Source organism: Ovis aries, chromosome 23 (genome assembly GCF_016772045.2).
Source record: "Ovis aries strain OAR_USU_Benz2616 breed Rambouillet chromosome 23, ARS-UI_Ramb_v3.0, whole genome shotgun sequence".
Lineage (NCBI taxonomy): Eukaryota > Metazoa > Chordata > Mammalia > Artiodactyla > Bovidae > Ovis > Ovis aries.
Window position 1 is genome coordinate 37,728,149 of NC_056076.1, and position 25,199 is coordinate 37,753,347.

The following is a 25,199-nucleotide window of genomic DNA, read 5'->3' on the forward strand; positions in this document are numbered from 1 at the left end:
CATGGGCCTCAGTAATTGTGACTAGCTGGCCCAGTTGCTCTGTGGTATGTGGAATCTTTCTGAACCAGAGGTGGAACCCATTGACAGGTGGATTCTTAATCACTGGACCACCAGAAAAGTCCCATAATTTTTAATTTCTTAGGAGACAATAGTCTTGTCTGTTTTTTCAAGATTTTTTTTAATGTGGGCCATTTTAAAAGTTTTTATTTAATCTGTTACAGTATTGTTTCTGCTTTATTTTATTTATTTATATTTTGGGGGGGGGCAGAAAGGCATATAGGGTCTTAGCTCCCTGACCAGGGATCAAACCCACACTCCCTGCATTGGAAAGCGAAGTCTTAACCACTTGACTGCCAGGGAAATCCCAGTCTGTCTGTTTTTAATGTCTTGAAATACTATAAAGAAATAAACTGGCATCACAAAAAGGAAAGAACCCATCAAGTCTGAATTTCAAATAAGACAAAAAAGCATAGGGCTTTTCAAAGGTAAACATTAACTAGACTGGGCATCTCCCCATTGCATTATGTAAATCAGAACAGAGAGTCTGGTCAAGTTCAATTATGCTCATCACACCACAGAGCAACCATTCGGAAGCATTTTGCTTTAGTTCCTTCTTGCTCCTAATTGCGCCTGACATTCTTTGTCCGAGGTTTCCTTCTGCGTTGTGCCTGTCTGCACATTTCCATGGCGCTTCCTTTTGTTACCTATCCTCACAGATCTCTTTCTCACTCTTCATCTTGTGCCAAGTTTCCCTGCAGACCTTTGCCACTTAGTTCTTGCTTCATTGAATTTCAGTCACCCAAGTTGTGCACTGATTTTGTTTTTGCTTTTTCCTGGAGGTTCTAGTCTGAGTCACAGGGAAAGATTTCTTTCTTGACAGCTGGTGAAGCGAGATGATCTGTATGTCAGATTATTTGGGCAGGATCCTCACCACCCTTTAGCCAATCAGTTGGCTCTTCTGGGAAGTGCGGGATCCTGGGAGACCCTGCTCCCCTAAAGCAGGTCCCTAGTGGGGACCTCAGATTTAGCACCGGGGCCTTTTGTTAAAATAAAGTGTGTTTTTCACACACATCAACAGAAGAATGGATAAAGATGTGCTTCATATATACAATGGAATGTCACTCGGCCATAAAATTTACGAAACTGTGCCATTTGCAGAGACATGGATGGACCTAGACACTATCATACAGGATGAAGTAAGTCAGAAAGAGAAAACCAGATATTGCATATCAATGCATATATGAGGAATCTATAAAAGTGGTACAGATGAGCCTATTTGCAAAGCAGAAATAGAGACCCAGACGCAGAGAATAAACACGTGGACACCAAGTGGGGGAAGGAGGAGTGGGATGAACTGGGAGACTGGGACTGACATACACACACCTCTATGTATAAAACAGACAACTAATGAGAACCTACTGTACAGCACAGGGACGTTTACTCCATGCTCTGTGGTGACCTAAATGGGAAGGAAATCTTAAAAAGTGGGGATGTATGTATGCGTATAGCAGATTCACTTTGCTGTGCAGCAGGAACTAACACAACTTTTAAAGCAACTATACTCTAATGAAATTTAATGAAAAAATTAAGTGTGTTTTTCAAAAGGAATTAGAGTTTTCTACCAGGAGTCCCATCGTTCTGCTTGGAGGACAGGGAGGAAATGTGGTTCAGGATGGGAATGTCCATACACGGGCTGGTTCTTGGGATGGGAGGCCTTACGGGAAGACAAGACTGCCCGAGGGGCCAGGGGAAGGCAGCTGGTGAGGGGGCTGTGGGTGGAATTCACAAGAGGTGGCCGTCAACGAAGAGTAAGGGTGGTCCCCTTGTTTGATCGACTCATCCTGGCTGAGTGGTGAGTGACTTGATGCTAGAAGCTGTTGCCATCAGAGAAATGGGTCACAGGGTTCTTCCCCCCACCTGCCTCCCCATCACAACCCAAGAGAACAGACTAAAACTCGCTTTGCAGGAAGTTTTCTTGTTTAAAGTGAATGGAGAAATATGCGAGGCATCCCATTGCTTTCCTTATTCCAATACTCAGAGTGAAAAATATGATCCTATATATTTATTTGCCCAAAATGTAACTCCAGTTGTCACAACAAATCGAAATGAGGGAGGAAGGGGGACTATAGACAGCTGCCATCTGTCTCCATGAAACTACAAAAACCTCCTCAAGAAGCAGACTCGCACCCTGATACTTGTCTTCTGCTTCCTCCCCTCCTACTGACCCTCTGTTCTTTCTGAGGCAAAGCTTCCACTCCATCTCTAGGGATGGTGCTGAAAAAACAGGGCTGGGAAGATCTGGGCAGCTGAGTTTTCCTAAGGGAGAAAAAAGAGAGGAAATCCAAGGGTTTGGGCAGCTGACATTTCCACCCATCAACCCACTCAAGGATGTTGTTCTCCTAATACTCGAGAGCAAGTCACAGATTCATCTAACAGAGACGGGCCCTTAACTTTGGAAGACCAGTACCTCAGTGCAGCCAGGGAGAGAAAGAAAGTGGGCCAGGTGCTGAGAGACCTGCGTTCCCCACTTCCTGGCCACACTTGTCACATGACCTTGAGCGAAGCTCTTCATCTCCCTGTGTCTTAGTTGACTCATCTATGAAATGGGGACAATAGCCTGACCCTGAACCACTCCATGGGCTGACATTACTTCTCGTACACCCTAACCGGTGCTGCTGCTGCTGCTGCTAAGTCGCGTCAGTCGTGTCCGACTCTGTGGGACCCCACAGACGACAGCTCAACAGGCTCCGCCGTCCCTGGGATTCTCCAGGCAAGAACGCTGGAGTGGGCTGCCATTTCCTTCTCCAATGCATGAAAGTGAAAAGTGAAAGTGAAGTCGCTCAGTCGTGTCCGACTTTTAGTGACCCCATGGACTACAGCCTACCAGGCTCCTCCATCCATGGGATTTTCCAGGCAAGAGTGCTGGAGTTGGGGTGCCATTGCACCCTAACTAGGAGGTACTTAAAAACATATTTCATACAAAAACAAAATAGTGTCAGTGAAAGGTTTAGGCACTTGGGCAAACTACATGAGGAAAATTTTACAAAAATGGATTCCTGATTCCGTATCCCTCAGATAATTTCCATTCTGCAGAGGGCAGAGGTCATTCCCGCTTTTATAATACGTTCTTATCTGTCTTTTGGAAAGCTGCTCTGGGGAAAAACAAGGCCGGAAGTAATGAAGGAACCCGGGAAGGCAGGTTCCTCAAGACTCACCTGCTAGGTACGAGCAGTTTCCTGGGCAGTTTCTAAATGAATCAACTCACGAAGTCTCCATGTGGGAGACACTGTGATGCCCTGATCCCCACATCCCGGGGGCTGAGGTGGGGGATCGCTCGGTCAGCAAGTGGTGGGTTGAACCCCGTCTTCTAGCTTTGTGTGATGCTGCCGCTGCATCTGCTCAGCCCACCTGCTGCCCTACAACAAGAGACAACACAGTCACCAGGGGAGCAAGACCTGTGTGCACACACAAAGGACTTACTTTTGTGCCAACTGGCATTTATCAGTCAAACTTCCAGCACCAAAGAACTTCTGATTATATGTGCTTGTGTGCGAGCTCAGTCCCTCAGCTGTGTCTGACTCCTTGTGACTCCATGGACTAGCCCACCAGGCTCCTCTGAAATGGGATCTCCCAGGCAAGAACACTGGAGTGTGTTGCCATGCCCTCCTCCAGGGGATCTTCCTGTCCCAGGGACCAAATTCGCATCTGCTGCATTGGCAGGCGGGTTCTTTATCACTGAGCCATCTTCTGAGTGTCTGTAGTAAAACTCATCTGAAGAGATTCAGTTTCAAGATGTGATGAGGCCCGGCCTACACTGCAGGAGTTAATAAGCTAAGGTGGAACCTGATGTATGAAACCCCCTAGGTCACCTTCTGTTCCAGTCAGGGGTGATGGGTTGAGATTTTCGGTCCAGTCTGATGACTGCCTCCATAAAGTATGTTCTGTGCTGACTTATATTGTAACAGCAGGGATTCCTGCTTAGAAAAGGAAGGAAGTTGTGACACTGTCCTTCAGAGATAAAGATTTACTGAGAGGCTTTGAAATGTCTGTATAATGTAGCAGGGCTTCTGTTCTGGCTTCCCTGGCCTGGCTGGCCCAGGGCTGGCAGCTTCACCCAGACTGTCTCCTGCCCTAAACTACCTCTTGAAAGGACCTCCATTGTGAGAAAGTAGACCATGGATTCCAGAATAACAGATTTAAAAGGTGGAGGGGATTACCCACAGGTCTGGCTTAGCTTCTGCTGGCTGAGATGCATGAGCCATGAGGATGGGGACGCCCAGACTCGGTTTAAACAGAGAGAAGTGTTTACTCAAGACCTATCTGAGCAGAGACCAAATCCTGGTGGAAGGCAGCCAAGATCTAGAAAGGCTATCTGAGCATCCAGGAAGGGATCCAGAGAGGGCACAGACTCCATCGTGAGGAGGGAGGGCGGAAATGCCAGGCCGGGCTGAGGTCAGTGCCAAGGGCTCTTGGCGGGAATGGAGGGGCACGGTGCTTATTTCAAAGCTGGCTTAGGGTGGAAGGAATGGAGGCTAAAGCGGCTGTGCTGAGCTGCTCGGGCAGCTATAAAATGAGCAAGAGGATCCCACGATGTGGCCACAGGAGGGATGGTGTCAGGAGGCAGAGCAGCAGTTCCTATATTCAGCAGCCCTTGTGTTCCCAACAGATACACAACAACAGCAATGTACCCATCGTGGAGGTTGGTCTGCATTCAGTTCTGTAAACACCCATCAGATGTCTCCTCTGTGCAAGACAGCACTGGGTACAAAGAGGAGAGTTAACTAATAAGTTCACAAAAGGAGAGACAGAAGGGCCAACAACACCGGTGGGGGGGCGGGAATAAACCAAGAGAAAGTCTGTGCAGGTAATGCCCTCTCTTCCCTGAATCTGCCACTGACAGATAATCATAATAAAGTATCAAGACATGCCTATTGCCTTATACTCCATTCATTCATTTATAATGAAATTTGTAAAGAAAATTCATTTGGAACTCCTTTGGGCCTGGAGATGGGAGACGCCACGAGGCTGCAGAAGCAGTTCCTGCCCTCAAGGAACTTGCCAGCCCGGCTGGGCTCCACAGTTTTTGTTTGTTTGTCTGTTTGTTTTTTGGCTGCCAGGCATATGGGATCGTAGTTCCCGGACCAATTTTAGCCACTGGACGGCCAGGGAAATCCGGGGCGCACAGTCTTTGCTGTCAGCTCGGCTCTAATCACGCTCCACCCTCGGATCCCTCAGTTTCCACTCTGGGGTGCAGGCGGTCCGTCTACTTCAGCACATCCAAAAATCAAAGGCCTTATTTCTTCCCCAAACTCCAGGCCACCTGTCTTGCACGTCTCAGATCAACACACCACTCTCTTCGTCCAGGTCACTCTCTGATTCGCATCCTGGCGAGTGTCCTCACATCTGGGCCCTCTTCCCCATTCCTTCTCTACTCCTGTGGTTCTGGATCTGGAGGCGCATGGTGTCCGGGCAAGCACAGAGGCCCGGGAGGCAGGCAGACCTAGCAATAGAGCCCAGATCATCGCCCCCAATATAACATGTGGCACAGTGAGACTCAAACGATGCTCATTCTCTTCTCTTTACTCGGGTTGTTTTGAAATTCACTTCCACTTACAAACCGTTTTGCTATTTTTTTCTCCTTGCAGTCCATCCCTCATACCAGCACTGATTATCTTCTGAAAACTCTGTTTAATACTGTGTCATTTTCCAGGGTGAGCGCTTCTGGTTTCCCTATTGCCTGAGTCATGTTCCTACCTCATGGTACAATGGTCCAGGCCTTTGGCAATTGCACCTGTTTATTTCTGTTAGACTGTGAGCATCTCTGCAGGACAGTAAACAACCACAGGACTGAGACGGAGCCTTTTATCCAAATTTCTCCAGTGCCTGGAACACAGTAAAGTATTATTCCCTTTGTAGCCCTGTCATATCTGCTGAATAGCTCACAGATCACCGACATGCTAAATACGTGTTTGGTGTTGAGACTGATAGAGTGGCTTTAGTTTTGAAATATCAGTAACTTTGTGACTTTCTTTCTGTGTCAGAATCTGAAAAGAAAAAAAACATCTTGCCCTCTAACTACCCCCTGCCCAGTGCCTTGGTAGGTGGGCTGCTCAGGGCCCTTGGCTGAGAGCTGCTCACTAGATACTTATGAAGAGAGGAGAGGATGAGGTGTTCCTGCCTGGCTTGGAACAGCTCATCTTTCCCATAGGGTTTGCATTTTAATAGGAAGTCCCTTCATATTGGAATAAAGTTTCTTTAATTGCATAATTTTAGACAAGGGGATACTTTCTGGGTAAGGTGAGGACAACAAGCCTTTCTTAATTTTGGGATCTCATTCCATAGATTGTTAACTATTCTGTGAGGCTAGGGGGAAAAATGGTCTCTGAAATCCTGAATTTAAGCATTCCATTCTCTGAATGATGTGTTGTCCTCTGGCCTGTTTACTAAAAATGCTTCAATTCCAGACGTTTCTATTTCACTGGGACCAGTTGTCCAGTGAACATCATTTTGCAAATGTTTGTCTCATCTTCTTGCCCAGGCTTGGGCTCCATAGTCCAGCCCTAAGTGCTTCCTGTGAACACCCTCCCCTGTGTCTCCATTCTCCCTCCCCTGATGCACTGGGCAAAGCTGCTCCATTATAACTAGACTCGTGCCACTGAGCACTGCAGAAGTTGCCCAGCTGTGCTGACAAGTGCCACCTTAAATACGTGACCCATATTTCAAGTGGGCCCTTGACACCTTCTGGAAACCCTAACACATTTTCTGCTGAGATATTTATATCCTACCATTTTCTCTCTTCAGTCACAAATCCAATCGTCCGTCTTCCTCCTGTATCTTCACTTTCAACGGATAATTTCTGTTGAAACTTTGAGCTTCACAGTTCACAAAGAAGATGGAAACAATTAGATGGAAACTCTCAACAGTTCAGCATTAACTACCTACCTCCATGCTCAGTTTCTGCCTTCTGTCCTATTAAGGTCAAGGGTTTGGGTCCCTCTCCCATCCCCGCCCGTGTAGATGTTATTCTGTCTTATCTACTCGCGGGCTCCGGCCTGCACCATCACTTCCTCCCTCCCTCCTCAATCAGCCTCATCAGCATCCTTCAATTGCTGACCTATCTCTCTAGACAACTCCCCCTTTACTCCATGTGCCCTTCAGCTACCATCTCATTTGTTCACTCCCCATGCAGAACAACTACTCGACATAATCATCTGTACTCCGTGTTTCCTCTCTTTCACTTCCCTTCCCTCTCTAACTGACTCCAAGGCTTCTGTTGCTAAAGCTAAGCTCATGGCAACTTTCCGCACATCTAATACAGATGATCACTCTTTCCTTTTGCCTCTCTGAGGCTCCCTGGTCCCGCTCCTACCTCCCAAGTCGCTCCTTCCTGGTTGCCTTTGCTGGCTCCTCTTCCTCTCCTGGAACTTAAATGCAAGTGTGTACCAGGATTCTCTCTTCCTCTCTTCCTTGTTTGCACAGATGGTTCTCTCTTGGAAGCCCATGGCTATTGGTAGCACTTATAGTCCAACGACTCTACATATCCTTCTCTCCTAGGACCTCTCCCCTGAACCACAGACTTTGCCTGTCTTCTTACCTGGCATATCAATCTGTGATTCGGTTGCTAAGTTGTGTCCGACTCTTTGCGACCCCATGGATTGCAGCATGGGAGGCTTCCCTGTCCTTTGCTATCTATCTGCGGGAGTTTGCTCAGATTCATGAGGGTCTAATTGGTATCTCAAAATTAACATGCCCCCTATGGGATGCTTGGTTTCCCTGTTTTCCGCATTTTTTCCTATTTCAAGAAGTCATACCACCACCCTTCCAGTGCCCAGGCAACAGTCTTGACCTTATCCTTGATTTTTCTGTTTCCTTCATTCAGTACATCCGCTGCATCAACAAAACTTTGTGCTTGAATTATGTCTCAGATCTGCCTGCCTCTCTCCATTTCTGCTGCTAACTCTAGTCATCAGTTCTCTCTTGAGTTGGTGGGAGAACAATTTAACTCCTTTCTCTTCTTTCATTTTTTGTCCCTCCTCAATCCATTCTCCACTAAGCACCCACAGCGATCGTTTTTTGTTTTTTTTGTTTAATTAATTAGCTCTGTTTTTGCTTCAAATCTTCCAGTGGGTTCACATCGGGTTTAGAATAAGCCCAATCTCCTTATCCCACTCTACACAGCTCCTTGTGATCTGATCCCTGTTTCCCTGCTGACCTTATTCCACCCTTCTCCTCAATTACTATGTTCCAGGCACACTGATCTACTTCCTGTTATTCACACATGTTAAGTGCCAACCTGCCCCAGGGCTACTGGACTTGCTGAACTCTGCATGGATCATGTAAACTCAACTGGTTCAAACCCATTATTCATGTCCTGTTGTATGTCTTTATGGCTCAATTTTTTTTCCTTTTCTTTCCTTCATAATTCTTAACTCTAAAATGTCTAACAAAATATCTTACTCTTAGTAGATAATCAATAACATGTTTTTGAATAAACAAAAGTGATGCTGCTCTGTGAAACTTGTTCAGTGATTGATTCATGCTTTAATCACCTTTGATAAACACTATGCCTGGGCAGCTATCAAAAACTGCTGCTGCTCCTGCTGCTGCTGCTGCTGCTGCTGCTGCTGCTGCTGCTAAGTCGCTTCAGTCGTGTCCGACTCTGGCTGCCAGATGGCAGCCCACTGGGCTCCGCCATCCCTGGGATTCTCCAGGCAAGAACACTGGAGTAGGTTGCCATTTCCTTCTCCAATGCATGAAAGTGAAAAGTGAAAGGGAAGTCGCTCAGTCGTGTCCGACTCTTAGCGACCTCATGGACTGCAGCCTACCAGGCTCCTCCATCCATGAAAAACTGATAGGATTAAAATTCAATGTGAATTGAATTGCAAATAATATACTAACATTATTCAGAGTCAATCCTTTCAAATGCTATTTTTGAGAGCTTCTGAGACTGTAATAAAATGTTAATAGAACTGTCTTCTTCTCAATCTATCCACCTCCCACTGTTGACAGGTGGAGTTCTGATTCCCCTGCCAAAACAGGGTCCTCTTTGCTCGTTGGAATGAAACTTTGTGAAGAGCAGACAAGAATGAGGCATAGACTGGCCACTTACCTGCTCGCTCCCCTACTGTGGTTTTCTCAACAGCCTGGTATCATCCACGGACGTAGCCCTAATATTTCGCTTTTGTCTTTGATATTCTGCATTTCATTCTGAGGGGTCTACATGCGGATTTATTTTTTACTGATTTTGCTCATGATACAGGGAACTTCATCACACATCTTTAGTTAGGGAAAATACTTTCATCCTTTTTTTCAATAATGTTATTTTCTGTTCTTTTTACTGTCTTGTCTGGAACTCCAGTTTGACTTATTTGGTATTTCTCATTTAAGTCCCTGGGTCTCTTAAGTGATTTTCAAGGTTTTCTTTATGATATCTCTAGTCTGAATTATGAAGTATTTCTTCCAATCTATTTTCCACTTCATTAATTCTCTTTTTAGGCAACTGATTAAAGTGTCTATTGAGGCTTTTTTAAAAAAATTTCAATTAGTAATTATCATATGTGTGTGCGTGTGTGTTGCTCAGTCATGTTCGACTCTTTGTGACCCCATGGACTGTAGCCCACCAGGCTCCTCTGTCCATGGAATTCCTCAGGCAAGAATACTGGAATGAGTTGCTATTCTCTTCTCCAGGGGATCTTTCCGATGCGGGAGTCAAACCCAGGTCTCCCATATTGGAGCAGATGCTTTACCATCTGAGCCACTAGGGAATCCCAATTACCATGCATAGGATTTCTATATATCCTTTACCAAATACATTTGTTCTTTTTTCTATCATATCCTGTTCCTGCTTCATAGACTGTATTAATATTTCTTCCTTTACCTCTTTCAATATTTCAAACATAACTAGTTTAAAGATTCTTTCACATTTTTCTATTGCCTCTAGTTCTTAGATGCAGATTACCTCTTTTGTGATTCTTCCCTGGGGTCATTATTTCCTGAGTGGTTTGTAATTTTCACCCACAAGCTCCTCTGTGGTGGATATTGTTTTTGGTTTTTAAAATTATTTATTTATTTGGCTGCGCAGTGTCTTAGTGCAGCACACAGCGTTTTTGATCTTCGTTTTGGCATTCAGGACATTCTTTAGTTTGTAGTAGGCAGGATCTTTAGCTGTGGTATGTGCAGTCTAGCTTCCTGACCAGGGATCAAACCCGGGTCCCCTGCACTGGGAGTGTGATCTTAGTGACTGGACTACAGAGGAAGGCACGCGGTGGGTATTGGTTTCTATAGGAGTCCACCTTCCTTGGGTTTTGTGGACAAATTACAACAAGAACAGGTCAGTCTCCTGTGGCTCCTCCAGACTGGTTGCCCAGCTGGAGTGTTCTAGTCTCTGTTTAGCAGCTGGGATGACTAGTTGGCCTCATACAGGGAGTCCTTCTTACAAAGGTTAGTGGCTTCATCTTTTGATATGTGTGAACATCATGTGTTTGATCTATGAACATCTGATGTACACACATCAAAACCCTGCCTCCCAACTCTGAAAGCTTGTGTCAAGTTCCAGTACCTTCTTTATCCATTCAGTTTCACTCTTGCATACTACTTTGGCTTTGAGTTTTCTGTTCATTTCCAGCCCCTACAATTTTTTTCATTCAACAGATATTTATCGAGTGTTCCAAGTACCATTCTAACCATTCTAAATCCTAGAGAATCGGGAATGAAGAGCATAAAGTCTCTGTCTTCAAGGATTATATATTCCAGAGATTGCTCTCACTCCTTCCATGCTTTAAATGTACTAAACATATCTCTGTTGCATTTCGACATTTCTGTGTGTCTGGAGTGTGAGTGTCTGGAGGGTGGTATGTCTGGGGAGTGGTATGAGGGAGGTTGTCTTCCTGCAGCAGGTCAACCTACTGGAATGCGAAGGTGCCAGCCCTCGCCCACCTGTGCCCCAGCAGTGTTGAGGGAAAGATAAGGCTTCTGGCATACCTTGAAGACAGTGAAAATATCTCCAGTCACATTTAACCTGAGAGGCAGCTGAATGTAGTTAACAATTAAAAACACAGATTTTGAAGCCTAAATGCCTACACTCAAACCCAGCTCAATCACTTACTAGTTATGTGGCCTTGGGCAAAAATCTCTCCTGGTGCTTCAGTTTGGTCATCTGGAGAAATCGAGTAATAGGATTTTCCTTACACGCTTATTGCTGTGGTTCAGTGGCTCAGATGTGTCTGACTCTTTGTGACGCCATGGACTGCGGCATGCTAGGCTTCCCTGTCCTTCACTGTCTCCCGGAGCTTGCTCAGCTCATGTCCACTGAGTCAGTGATGCCAACCAACCATGTCATCCTCTGTCTCTCTCTTCTCCTTCTGCCTTCAATCCTTCCCAGCATCAGCGTCTTTTCCAAGGAGTCGGCTCTTCGCATCAGGTGGCTGAATTATTGGAGCTTCAGCTTCACCATCAGTCCTTCCAATGAATATTAGGGATGCATTCCTTTAGGATTGACTGGTTTGATCTCCTTACTGTCCAAGGGACTCTCAAGATATTCACTGTGGGATGAGGAATCTTAACTTGCAGCATGTGGGTTCTAGTTCCTTGACCAGGGATCAAACCGAGACCTCTTACACTGAGAGTCTTAGCCACTGGACCACCAGGGAAGGCCCCTTCATGTGCTTTGGATGGTCTTCCCTCTGTACCTGTCTGTGTCCTAATCTCTTCTTGAAAGAACACCAGTTATATTGGATGAAGATTCACCCTAATGAACTCATTTTAACTTAATTGCCTCTTTAAAGACCCTCTCTCCAAACGCACTTACATTCTGAGGTCCTGGGGCTTCAGACTTCAACAAATAAATGTTAGGGGATAAAGTCAGCCTGTAGGAAGGGCAGGATGAATTCTGCTGGACACCTTCTTTCTCTGGGATCGTGTATTCCAGCTCACTTCTGTGCAGTCTTGTCTGCGTCTGGGATATCTTCACCATGCTGAGTGACTTCTAATCAGCCTCAAAATGGCTCAAACCCACCCACTCATCAAAACTCAGACAAGACGCTTCTGCTTCTACAAAGTCTCTCCTGACTGCTGGGTCTCACCATCTCCCTTACCCTCACCTCACTCTTCAGCAAGCATTACATCACTCCTTGGAACTTGGATAGTAGTGTTACGTGTGCTTTTCTCATGGACTTGTGGCTTGTATGGTGGCTCTTCACATTCCCAACATTGCATCAGTCAGAAGCAAGCACCCTGAGGGGGAACCTCCACCTGGCTCAGCTTTGTATCCTCACAGTCATTGCTCAATGAATTCTTGTTGAAGGAACAGATGAGTAACAACAATAACAGCCAGACTGACTTGCATTTCACACAGGAAGTCAAGTATTGAGACGTTCTCCCCAAACCTCTAGTCAATAGTCGACTCATCTTAAGACCTTACCTGCCTAGCAGAACTTTTGCCGCCTATTCAAGGTGAGCATTTTGAAAGCCTGCATGCAAAAGGCATTAAATTCACGTGTACCTTTGTATAGGCGGAAGGATACCTTTTGTAAGAGAGAAGATCAAGCTGTTGTGATGTGGAATTCTCAAGGGCTCATCAAGTGGCCCACAGCAGAAGTGAATTGAATTATGATTGGATTTTTTTTTTGGAGTGATTTACCTAATTTGTGCATAAAATACTTTAAAGTCTGCAGACATAAACACTTTTTTTTCCTTTCATTTCATTTTAAAAGGAGTTTCCAGAGTTTGACTTTTGTTTTGAATGATGTCTTTGTAACAAACTTCCTGTGTTGACAAGGAATGCATTGCATTTCCGTAGCTGTGACTGCCATAGAAATGAGGGGCGGTTCTAAATGTCTTACTATTTTAAGGTCTTTATGCAATTTTCTGACAGTTCAAGTCTCCTAATTTTTATCTTGGGTATAACTTGATGTTTAAGTATAATACAATAAAAACATACAACTCTACCTCTAAATAATATGTAATATACAAATAATACAATAAGATACAACTATATCACTATAATATACTGTTGTAACAAGCATTTCAGGCTTCCCAGGTGGCTCAGTGGTAAAGAATCCACCTGCCAAGGCAGGAGACGCAAGAGACATGGGTTCGATCCCTGGGTCGGGATGATTCCCCAGAAAAGGAAATGGCAGCTCACTCCAGTATTCTTGCCTGGGAAATCCCATGGACAGAGGAGCCTGGTGGGCTACAGTCCATGAGATCGCAAAGAGTCAGACATGACTGAGCAACTGACCACACAATAAGCATTTCAAGTAATGTGTTCATTTTTTTTTTAACTTTTCCTAATGTCTTGATTTATTTGGTTTTAAATTATCTGTCAACAGAGTACTGAACACTTACTTCAGCCTTATGGTGATAAACTTTTCCCTTTTGGGGGGGTTTTGTCTTAGAGTGGCTCTGCCTCTCAGCTCTGCTGGTGATCAATCTGCTCCCACTTCATAAACATTGTTCAAATGTCATTGACTCAGAATCTAGCAGAACTGGGGACATCCAAGTTCTCTATTTTATAAGATAGAGTGACTTTAGCATGAGGCTATCTTAAAGCACAAATAAAAATTTTCTATTACTCAAACTAAGTGGTTTATCATTATATTTTTGCTTACAGCTTTTATCTTTCTTTGATGCCTCATATTTTAAGGCAGTGACCTCCTTTAATACAGCATTAGGAGAGCACTGCAATTTTATGGGAAATTAACAACCATAATGCGGCCTAGATATGAAAAAAAAGTAATGTTAAAAGCCTGAGGAGATGTAAAATTAAGAAAAAGCCCAATGAAAAATGTTTACACAAAATAGTCCAATTCTTTATAGATACGAAGTTATGCATAGAAACCAGCAAGAATTCCCTTCTTTCTGCCCTTTCTCCCCTTCCCTCCCTGCCACCCACACAGCTCCCATCTTGCTTTACCCTCTATCCACTGAGACGGAAAAAACCCAGTTCTTACCCACGCCTCCACTCCCCCATTCCCACTCTCACCCCCATCCCGTGACTTCCGGAAGTGCCCATGCAGAGGTCAAAGCTGCCTGTGATTTTCCATTTACACTGACATGAATCTGGCAAGAAGGGAGGAGTTTCAGAGTTTGACAGTCAGTCTGGCCTGTTGGAGAGTAAGACCTGACCCAGATCCCTGCTGAGTTGATACATGTCTGATGAATGAATGAGCAGAAAAGGTGATGTCTTGCATTTTCATTACTATAAGAAGGTGATTGCCTTCTCTTCCAGTTTTGAGACAATTTTTTTTTTTTTCTCATTTTCATCATTCTTTATCTTTATGCCTGCACGGCTGAAACTTCCTCCTGAGACTGTCCCAGCAATGGATTGATCTGTCCTTCCTCTGCATAGTTTTCTGATCAATGAAATTTTAAAAAAAGTCTTGGCAATGTGGCTCCTGGTTTAGGGTGTGTGACGAAGGGCACCTTTCGTTTGATGTTCTGGGGAATGGAGACTGCACGGGGCGTATGCTGACAGCAGCCTGGGAGCAGGGTGGGGTCCTGAGGTCTGGCTGCGGCAGGGGACCAGGAAGCTGTAGGAGTGGAGAGGAGGGGAGGGGGGCTGGACTGGAGGCCTGCGTGCAGATGCTTCTGTGGGCAGCTCCTGGGGAGCTGGGTTTGGACAACTGAGATCAACCAGGGAACATTCAGAATAGAATCTACAGCAAATTTTCATTGGCTATCAGTTTTCCATAGGGTAGTGTATATGCTTCCATGCTAAAACCAGGGCTCGGTAACAACCTAGAGGGGTGGGAAGGGGAAGGAGGGAGGCTCCAGAGGGAGGGGACATATGTATACCTATGGCTGATTCGTGTTGATGTATGGCAGAAACCAACGCAATATTGTAAAGCAATTATCCTTCTATTAAAGATAAATAAATTTAAAAAGGAAAAAACAGAATCTATGTAAGAAAACACCGGGGCAACAAACTAAAAGAAAAAAAAAATACTGAGGTTTTGGGATGGGACTCCTGGTCTCTGAAAGGAAGCTCTTTCCCCTGACCTGTCCCAGTGATGTGGTCTCAGTGGGTCCACCTCCTCACCCAGCTCAGAACCAGGTCCAGACAGGTAGGTGGCTTTCCTGTGATGTCATGGGCACTAGTTACCCTGTTTAAGGCTGAAGTTCCGATCCTATAGGTTATGCCCTCTGTTCTTTTAAAAATAGGTTCAGAGAGGGAAGGGGAAACCATGGGAACTTGAGATCAGGGGAGGGGAAAGTTACCTTCATGATTTATTCAAAGTGGGTGTATTTTGTTGCCAAAGTGTTTGGTTTGTTTTTTTTTTTTCCAAGTTGATCCGGTGTTACTAAACCTTAAGAGTTTTACTGAACTGTGGAGGAGAAGCTCAGAAACTCTTTACTGAAGTTGCCTAGCATTATAGGATGAAAAGCTTAAACCAGGAGGGCCCACCACACCAAAAGGAGCCAGAGAATGAAGGCAGTACAGAGGAAAGTGAAGACAAACGATGGAGAGACTTGAGTTCTTCTGAGAATGTCTGTGTCCCTGGGTTCCACTGTGCCTCAATATTCCCTGGACCTTTCAGTTATGTGAACCAATAAACATCCTTCTTTGCTTAAGTTAAAACAAAACCAAGTGTTTCAGAGGCAACTTGGTTGTGTGTTGCTCTCTGCCTTTTCCAGAATGAAGAAATGTGCCCTTAAATGGAACAGCCGGGGGTGTGGACGGTCTCTCGGTACCCCCAGCATGTGTATGACCTTTGTAACAAGTACTGTGTTATTATCTCTACTTGACACTAGACTACAACAAAATATGTGAAGAAATAATGTGAAAAAGTCACTTAGATCTTCATAACTATGAGCTAGGTCATTTTGGAAACTTTCATGTAAGTTTTTTTAGATTTTAATATACATATATATCCGGAGAAGGCAATGGCACCCCACTTCAGTACTCTTGCCTGAAAAATCCCATGGACGGAGGAGCCTGATGGGCTGCAGTCCATGGGGTTGCTAAGAGTGGGACACGACTGAGCGAATTCACTTTCACCTTTCACTTTCATGCATTGGAGAAGGAAATGGCAACTTACTCCACTGTTGTTGCCTGGAGAATCCCAGGGACGGCGGAGCCTGGTGGGCTGCCATCTACGGGGTCGCACAGAGTCAGACACGACTGAAGCAACTTAGCAGCAGCAGCAGTATACATATATATCAGTGGATACTTCAGAAGCATATTAAATCACCTACGACTTTCCTTACATAATTTCATCTCAAAAGCCCTCAGCCAGAGGCGGAAAGGCAAACATCTGAAGACATGATGTAACAGTCATTGTGTTTCAAGCATGTAATCTTCCATAAAATCTGTGGATTTTATCTAAATGTGTTAAAGTGGGTAATGGAGCAGGGCTGCAGAGTAGAACATAATAAACACTTTGAGATGGTGCCAGTGGTACTATTAATCCATAAACCTTTTCTTTTCACTCCATAGTAGTGGATACTTAGAAGTAATGAGAACATACAGTTTGAGCTAATAACAATGCAATGTTAGTTTGTAACAGAAATGCTACATAGTACCTGGAAGTGTTCCCCTAATACCAAAACAGTAAAGAAAATTCCTGATTCTATGCCTGAGAGAACTGGAGCTTAATTCTTCTACTGTAGAAGATTTGCTTTCCTAATGGAGATTTACTGATGCATCACAAAGATGGGAAAGCTTTTGTTTTTTAACGTACAGTACAAGAATTCAGTGTTCCCAGGACTTTAACTCCCACTTTCTCTTCTATAGGTTGTAAGAATTCAACCCCAGTAATTGTTTAAACACCATCCTCTGTTGTTTCTGGGTCATCTTTCTCATACCATTTCCTCCTCTTGGAGTCAAGTCTTTCTGCAGCTGATATTTTCTAAAAGCAATACTTTCTTACCCCACCTGAGCTTTCAGTAAACTCACAGGTTTGCCATAATGCAACCCCCTTCTCCCCACCCCCCACGCACATCACTCCTTCTGTCTTTCAGCGGACACACCATCCACCCAGGTGCTCAAGGCTGAAGGTAGGAAGGTGTGTCCTCCTGAGCAATTTCACCCAAGCTCTACCCATTTACCTCCAAAAAGTCTTTCTGGGAAGAGCATCCTTGTCGGCCACTATTCTCATGCAGACCCCTACAAGAGCCTCCTGAGTGGTCCATCCCTGAGTAGGGTTGGACTTCCTGTGACTAGAGGGATGAAGGGATGGCACGTTATCCTGGTGGGCCTGCACTTGTCCCCAACCAGAGCCTCTGACGGGACTGACGCTGAAGCCTGGCAACCCTAGGGATGCCCAGGTCTGCAGGGAGGGAGCACACATGCTGGGTACCAGGCCAGGTGCATTAGGAGCTAGAAGAAATTAAAAATGAGGAGAATATACTTCATATTTGCCCATTTCTGCTACCTTTCATTCTTTATTGATCTAAATTTCCATCTGATGCCATTTGCCTTCTGACCGAAGAACTTCCTTGAACATTTCTTGTAGTGAAAATCTCCTGCCCGTGGGTATCTCAGCTTTAGTTTGGAGGATAAAGTCTTTACTTCGCCTTAATTTTGACTAATATTTTCAGTAGGTAGAGAAGACTGGGTTGAGAGGTTTTGCTTTGCACGTGGCACAGGCACATTGAAGGTCTTGCTCCACAGTCCTCTGGCTTCTATGGCTTCTCAAGAGAATTCTTGTGTTGCTCTCATTTTTGTTCCTCTTATGTAATCTGTCTTTTTTCCTCTGGCTGCTTGTAAGATTTTTCTCTTTACCAATGCTTTTCAGCAAACTCATTATGCTATGCCTTGGTATTCTTTCAAGTCTCTATTTAACTAATTCAATCTTTCCTCTAACTTCTTGAAAATACAGTTATAACAGATGTTTTAAGGTCCATGTCTGCTAATTCTATCCCCTCTGTCATTTCTGGCTTTGTTTTGATTAATATACTTTTCCTTTTTCCCTCGTGTATCATGTTATTAGATTGTAGACATCTGCTAACTTAAATTAATGATCATAAACTATAGCAATGCCATTTCAACTTACATGCCTATAAGTTACCAACAAATTACATATATACACATAGCTCATCATATTTCAAAAGCTACTTAAACATCTTTCATTAAAATTATGATTACATTTCCTGTTGGGATTATATTGTGCTTAAAAAGGACTAAAAATTATTCTGAATTTTCATTATCTGATCAAATGGTATTAACTTAATAATGAATTATTCTTGATACTTCCATAATATTTGTGTATAAAGTATTTTCCCAGTTTTACTGAGATATAATGGACATATAACACTGTATTACTTTTAGATATGCAACATGGCTGGACATATGTATACACTGTAAAATGCTTACCATCCTGTTTAGTTAACCTCTATCACCTCACACAGTTACAAATTTCTTTTCTTATGATGAAGTCTTTTACCATCTACTCTCTTAGGAACTTGCAAGCAAGCAATATGGTATTAACTACGAGTGGCTGAGTGGTAAAGAACCTCCTGGCAAGCAGGAGATGAGGGTTTGATCCCAGGGTCAGGAAGGAAATGGCAATCCACTCCAGTAGTCTTCCCTGTAAAATCCCATGGACAGAGGAGCCTGGCAGGCTATAGTCCACTGGGTCGCAAAGAGTTGGACACAACTTAGTATCTAAACAACAGTTATTAACTACAGTCACCATGCTGTACCTTACATCTCCAGGACTTATTTATCTTTAATGTACTTTTCTCTTGGTTGTTAGTCATATGTTCTTCTTTGCACACTTGTTCACTTTGACTGGATTCCAACTGTTATGAATTTCACACTGTTGGTAATTCATTCATCTAGAGTGTGTTGCACTTTGTCCTGACACACCATTAGGTCACCATAGATATTTGATCCTCTCGAGGCTTACTTTCAAGTTTTGTTAGAGCGGGTCTCGGGCAGCTTTTAGTTTAAAGCTAATTTTTAGCCCCACTACTAAGGTGAGAAGGGCTTCCTTGGTGGTATAGCAGTAAAGAATCTACCTGCCAAGGCAGGAGACGCAGGTTCAATCCCTGGGTCAGGAAGATCCCTTGTAGGAGGAAATGGCAACCCACTCCAGTATTGCTGCCTGGGAAATTCTATGGATAGAGGAGCCTGGCGGGCTACAGCCTATAGTGTCGCAAACAGTCGGTGACGACTTAGCGACTGAGTGCGCGCGTGCACACACACACACACACACACACACACACACACACACACACACACAGAGTAAGGTGAGAAACTTCTGAGGCCTCTATCCACGCCCCATGTATTATAAAGTCTTTCCCTTCCGCTGGTGGGAAGGAGAACCTTCCGCAGTCTGCATGGGCCCCCGTGACTGCTGGTCCCGCCACCTCCTGAGCTCTCCCCAGAACCCTCAGAGCAGCACTCAGTCAGAGACCCATCTGCTGCAGCCCATGCTTCTCTGTGTTAGACTCTTTTCCTCCAACGCCCCTTCCCATGAATCCCAGCCACCTCAGCCTCCTTGAACTTCAGTCTCCATCTCCTCAACTCAGTGCGTCTGACATTCTCTTTGGGTCCCCCTGGCTGGACTGCAGCCTGAACACCATCCACTGTCCACACAACAAGTTGGAACCCTCACCAGTCTCTCATTACTGTTTTCCTTCTCTGGGGCCTCACACCCCTGCAAGTTCGCTAGCCAATGCCCCAGTTTTTTTGTCCCACATATATCGTGTCAGATTTTCCAGTGGTTTATGGCGGCAGAATGATTTCCATGACAGCAATCCTCTGTGGGTAGACACAGAAGTTCCTTATAGTGTCATTTACATTTGCTTCTCTGGGGCCCAGACATTGGCCATTTTTATGGGAACTCTTGGCTTGGGTTCCTACACCATGTGGTATTGCAGTAAATCTGGACCCCACAAGCATGCAGTGCTGGCTTCAGGAACCCATTAACTTTGTTTTTCTCCCCAGAACTACTGCCAGGCAGATGGTAAGTTTTGTAGAGCTTCTCCATGTCAGTTGGTGATATTTTTTACTGTTCCTGTTTGTTTGTTTGTTTTACTATCCCTGTTTTTTTGACTAAGCTACCTTTTGTGCATCCCAGAGCTGTGATGAGGTTTTGGCATCCAGCTCCCCATGGCAAACAATCCGAGTTCACGCCTTTTGTTCTGGCGTAGGTGTTAGAACTCCAGTCCCAGGCCCTAGGGGCTACATGTAGGTAAAATTAGTATTTTTGCATTATGAAGTCTGTTCATATTTGATTTTTACTTACCGGTAATGTTTCTGATCATTTATCTTAGTAACAACTTATCTTACGATTCTAACTAAACTGTTTGATTGTGATTTTATGCTGGAGTCTTACTAAGTTTATGTACAGTTTGAGAACATATGAGAGAAATCAACATTTTCCATATTTATATGCTTAGTTTAATGGGTAAAGTTATTTAAGTTCTTGGAAAGTTTTCATCAGTTAATTCAGACAATAGTGTTACTTAAAATGAAAGCAAATATATTAATTAGAATCCGCCAGCAATGCAGGAGACATAGGTTCAATCCTTAGGTTGGGAAGATCCCTGGCGGAGGAAATGGCAACACTCTAGTATTCTTGCCTGGGAAATCCCACAGGCAGAGGAGCCTGGTGGGCTATGGTCCATGGGATCACAAAGAGTTGGACATGACTGAGCAACTGAACACACATACAATTTAACAAGTTAAAGGGAACTTATGTCATTAAAACACTCTTAAAATTAATATTTCAGTGGCTAATATTTTAAATTAGAAAAATAAGGTTTTAAAGTCAAACTTCAAGGGTTTAAGGCCTAGATTTTTAAATTTATTACTTTAATATTGTTGAATATTAACTCCCTAAAGCTAAACTTTGAATAGTCTCTTCTACAGATCCTCTAGATACCAATAGCTCACTGTTTTAGCCAAAGGAATTTAAATCAGAAGACATGTTACAAGAAGCGGCAAGAAAGGTGCAGTGGAGACCACCCAGCTAGGCAGCCAAAACGGTGAAACAAGAGAAGCACTGACGGGGGAGAGGGGTGTGAACTATTTATTAGGGCCGAGAGGTTCCAGATCACCAGCCGCCCATAAACACACACTGCTACCGTCACAACACATGGCACGGACTGGCTGGCCTCACAGCTGGTCTCATGTGGATGAGATGCTGACACATCACTGAGAACCTGGAGAGCTGACTGCTCACAGGCCAGCCACGTCCACACAGCTCCACAGCACTTCCTCTGACCGTCGGTCTACATCCCTCTGACTTGATTCTGGTCTCTGCCTTAAAACTGTTTCCTAACATTTATGCTACCAGTGTTATTTTCTTAATACAATTTGTGGATAAAGAAAAATGAGTAAAATGTCGCTATTTGGTGCTTTCTTACATGAACAAAGGTTTGACAATCCCCCTACCACTCCCCAAAGCCGGCACAAAAATAGGGAATTGGAGGCTTCCTGGTGCTCAGCTCAAACCACCTGCATACACATGACCCAAGGCAGCTGGGCGTGACTCTCCCCTCCTCGGCCCCTCGGCCCCCTTGCCCTCCGGTCACTTGGCCTTCTTGTTGCCCTTCTGGGGCTCCTCTGCCACGCTCCTGGCTTCCTCCTCTGGGATGAACACGCTGACGGTGAAGTCGCTGATCTCCGAGCCATACTTGTTCTTCACGACCAGCCCATACTTGCCCGAGTCGGATGTCCTGACCCCGCTGATGGTGAAGTAGGCTGTTTTGCCAGCCTCGAATCTCAGGTTGCAGTGCTCATCCGAGGCCAGGAGCTTCTCATTCTTCAGCCAGGAGACCTCCGGAGTCGGGTCGCCCCACACAATGCACGTGAGGTTAAGCGCCTGCAAAACAGGTGTTAGGAGAGGGGAGGAGATGTGTCAGATGTAACATCTACCTTGAGGCATCCTTCTGGGGGTCACCTGACTGGATGGAGGACAAGCCTAAATTTGCCAGGCCAGGCTGTGTGCACCTGTGCAAGTTACATTTCGAAATCACACTTGAGGAGGTTTCGCTGGGGCCTTGGTTTTCTGGCTTTGGGAACACTTACGATCAAAGCCCCAAGAAGGCATTTGCTTCCAGTTCCCATAAACACACTGAGGCCTTTTGCTCTAAGGTGGCATTTTGGATCCTGTCTCAGTAGAGACATCTCCTCATTGTCATCATCTCCACCTGCTCGCTTTTGCATTTCGTTTGTGTCACCGAGCCCAGCAGCAGAAGCCCCACAGCTGCTTCAATAATGTGACTCATTTTCATGTCCCGTCTTCCTCACTTTATCTCTCCCCCCAAACCCACTCAAGCTGCTGCACTTGCAAAGGTGCTCTGCCAAAATGTATTCCTCTTTCCTAATATTTTATTATATTACCATCTGTGCTGAAAGCCTCTTACTTTAAAAGATCAATGTTTAGATCTGTCAAATAATAGATTTCCTTTACCAAATTTTCCCCAGTAGTAACATTTTACAAAACTACCGCATAAAAGCACAACCAGGAGACTGATGCTGATATGATGGATTTCCCGTTTTCTTGTGCTTGTGTGTATTTAGATCTATTCGGTTCTATCACCTGTCCAGGTCTGTGTATCCACCACATCAGTCAGGATATAGAACATTTCCATTCCCACCACGATCCTTCCTGTGGTCCATTTATAACCACACACACCTCCCCACTTCCAAGCTGGTTCCTAACTCCTAGCAACCACTAACCTGTTTTTCTTTCCTCAATTATTATATAAATTCCAAAGCATTATATAAACAGCGTCATACAGGAGGTAACATTTCCAGAGTACCTTTTCCACTGAGCATAATTCCTTGCAGATTCATCCAAGTTATTGCAGGTGTCAACAGTTTGTCCCTTTTTGTTGCTCAGAAGGGTGCCAGGGTATGCATATACCTGTGAGGGTCACCTGGGCTGTTTCCAGTTTGGGGCTATTATGAATAAAGCTGCTATGAACATTTGTGCACATGTCTTTATGTGAGCATACATTTTAATCACTCTGAGATAAATACCCAGGAGTACAATTGCTGGATGGTATGGTAAATGTATATTTCATTACTTTAAGAGATTGCCAAACTGTTTTCCTGAGTAGCTGTATAATTTTGGTTTCTATATCCAACAGTCATGTAGGAGTGATTCAGTCTCTCTGCAGCTTCACCAGCATTTTTTGTTGTCACTGTTTTATATTTTAGTAATTCTGATAAGTGTCATTTCTCACTATGGTTTTAATTTGTATTTCCCTGCTGACCAAAGATGATGAATTTACTTCACATTTTAAGTTCCATTTTTTTTTTCTTTAGAATTTTTCATCTGAAGGAATTAATTTTTTTAATTAATTTATTTTTTATTGAAGGATAATGGCTTTACAGAATTTTGCTGTTTTCTGTCAAACCCCAACAGGAATCAGCCATGGGTATACATAATTTTTTGAATTGTTTTGGCTGTGCTGGGTCTCTGTTGCTGCGAGTAGGCTTTCTCTAGTTGCAGCAAGAAGCGGCTTCTCTCTGCTTGTGGTGCAGGGGCCTCTCACTGTGCTGGCTTCTCCTGTTGCAGGGCGTGGGCTCTAGAGTGTGCGGGCTTCAGTAGTTGTGGTGTGTGGATTCGGTTGCCCTGCAGCATGTGGGATCTCCCTGGACCAGAGATTGAACCTGTGTCCTCTGTAATGGCAGATGGATTCTTAACCACTGGACCACCAGGGAAGTCCTAAATTCCATTCTTGTATTTTTTTCTTAATGAAGTCCAGAAGTGATAAGAGAAAGAGCAGGGCTCACCATATACATAGAAAAGTGTATACTTCTATCTGGAAGGGACTTTTATGATCACTTGTTGCCTCTTCTATAAGAGTATCATTTAGAATTGGGTAGATAACAAGAAATTTATTTTCTTTCCATGATTAATCAGCACTTCTTATTGAATTATTCTGCAAACACATTTCAGGAAGAAAAATGTGAGTCAAACTATTGCCATTAAGAGAAACTATTGCCATTGGAGAAGAGAACAGTAACCCATTCCAGTATTCTTTCCTGGAGAATTCCATGGACAGAGGAGCCTGACAGGCTATAGTTCATGGGGTCGAAAAGCGTCAGATATGACTGAGTGACTAACACTTTCACTTTCACTTTTTTTAGGGATGAAGAAAGTGAATCCAGGTTACACATGACATTCACTGCTCTTCAGAGATATTATTATGGAGCAAACAAATATCAGTTTAATATCAAATGGAAATAAATCAGTTTTCCACTATGATGGAGCCTATAGAGATTCACAGAGCAGCACATTTCTCTTCAAAGATGAGGAATCCCACAGGTCAGCCCACTTTCCACTAGCATTAGAGGTCGCTTCTTTCTTCAATTAGGTTTGTCGTATAGTTATGATTGAACATTTTCTGCTTCTCCTGATTTTAAAGGGACATCACTTCTGGAAAGAGACTAAGAGGTCTGCACATGCCACATTAAACAAATGTGCATCCTGATGCTTGGCCTACAAAACATCTTCAGATGAGTGGAAAACTGACTACACTTTGAACCTTGTATGTGGCTATACTGAAGTCAGGCATGAGCAGCCATGGCATATGATGAAGATGGTGGGAACCAAGTCTGGGGCACTAGAACCCCTTTCCAGTGTGGAAGAAGTGGGGACAGGAGTGCCCCAAACTTACCTTGCCCTCTTGGATGGTGACCACATCGGGGAGGCCACCCACCACCCGGGCGCGATCTGTAAGCACAGGCATTTCTGGTTAATCACTGAAACTATAAGCACCAGCCATCACATGCACAGAGCCACCCAGCGGAACTCATTGTTCTATTTAGTTTCCCTCTCCTTATAGTCATTGTATACCTGCTCTCACTATGCAAAATAAGCAAATGATCCTGCAATTTCTGAACATTCATCTCCTTCACACACAGGTGCCTCTATCTGGACCTGAGATCACATCACGATCCGCTCTATAACCCGGGTGGCTGTTCTCAGCCTGAGCCTCCTGCAGCTCAGTGAGCTCGGCCAGAGTGGGCAGGGCAGAGCGTGGCCCCTTCCGTGGGCTCCCCTCTGATTCAGAAAGGCTGCATAAGTGGAGGCTGAGTGCCAGGAAATCTGGAGGCTGGAGAAGACATGGGCTTTCCTTGGGGCCTTCCCTAAAAAGCGTCCCTTTCTCATTTCCGGGGAGTTCTTCAGATGTTCTGTAGGGCCCCTTTCTATGATTAAGGGGACAGGGGTAGGAGGGGTGCTGAAATCCAGGGCTGACACCCCCCGCCCCCGCCCCTGCCCCCGCCAAGCTTT

At 44.4% G+C, this 25,199-nt stretch overlaps 1 protein-coding gene across 2 annotated transcripts in view; it reads right to left on the reverse strand.

The window, feature by feature from the left end:
- Nucleotides 1–20,324: 20,324 nt before the first annotated feature.
- MYOM1 (myomesin 1) overlaps nucleotides 20,325–25,199 on the reverse strand; it is a 117,010-nt gene continuing 112,135 nt past the window's right edge. For both annotated transcript variants that reach the window (XM_015103648.4, XM_015103647.4), the window contains 2 exons: nucleotides 24,583–24,638; nucleotides 20,325–21,773 (listed from right to left, as the gene is read on the reverse strand). In XM_015103648.4, coding sequence (XP_014959134.3) covers nucleotides 21,480–21,773; nucleotides 24,583–24,638 — 350 coding nt within the window. In that variant the 3' untranslated portion in view covers nucleotides 20,325–21,479. The remainder of the gene's footprint in view (nucleotides 21,774–24,582; nucleotides 24,639–25,199) is intronic.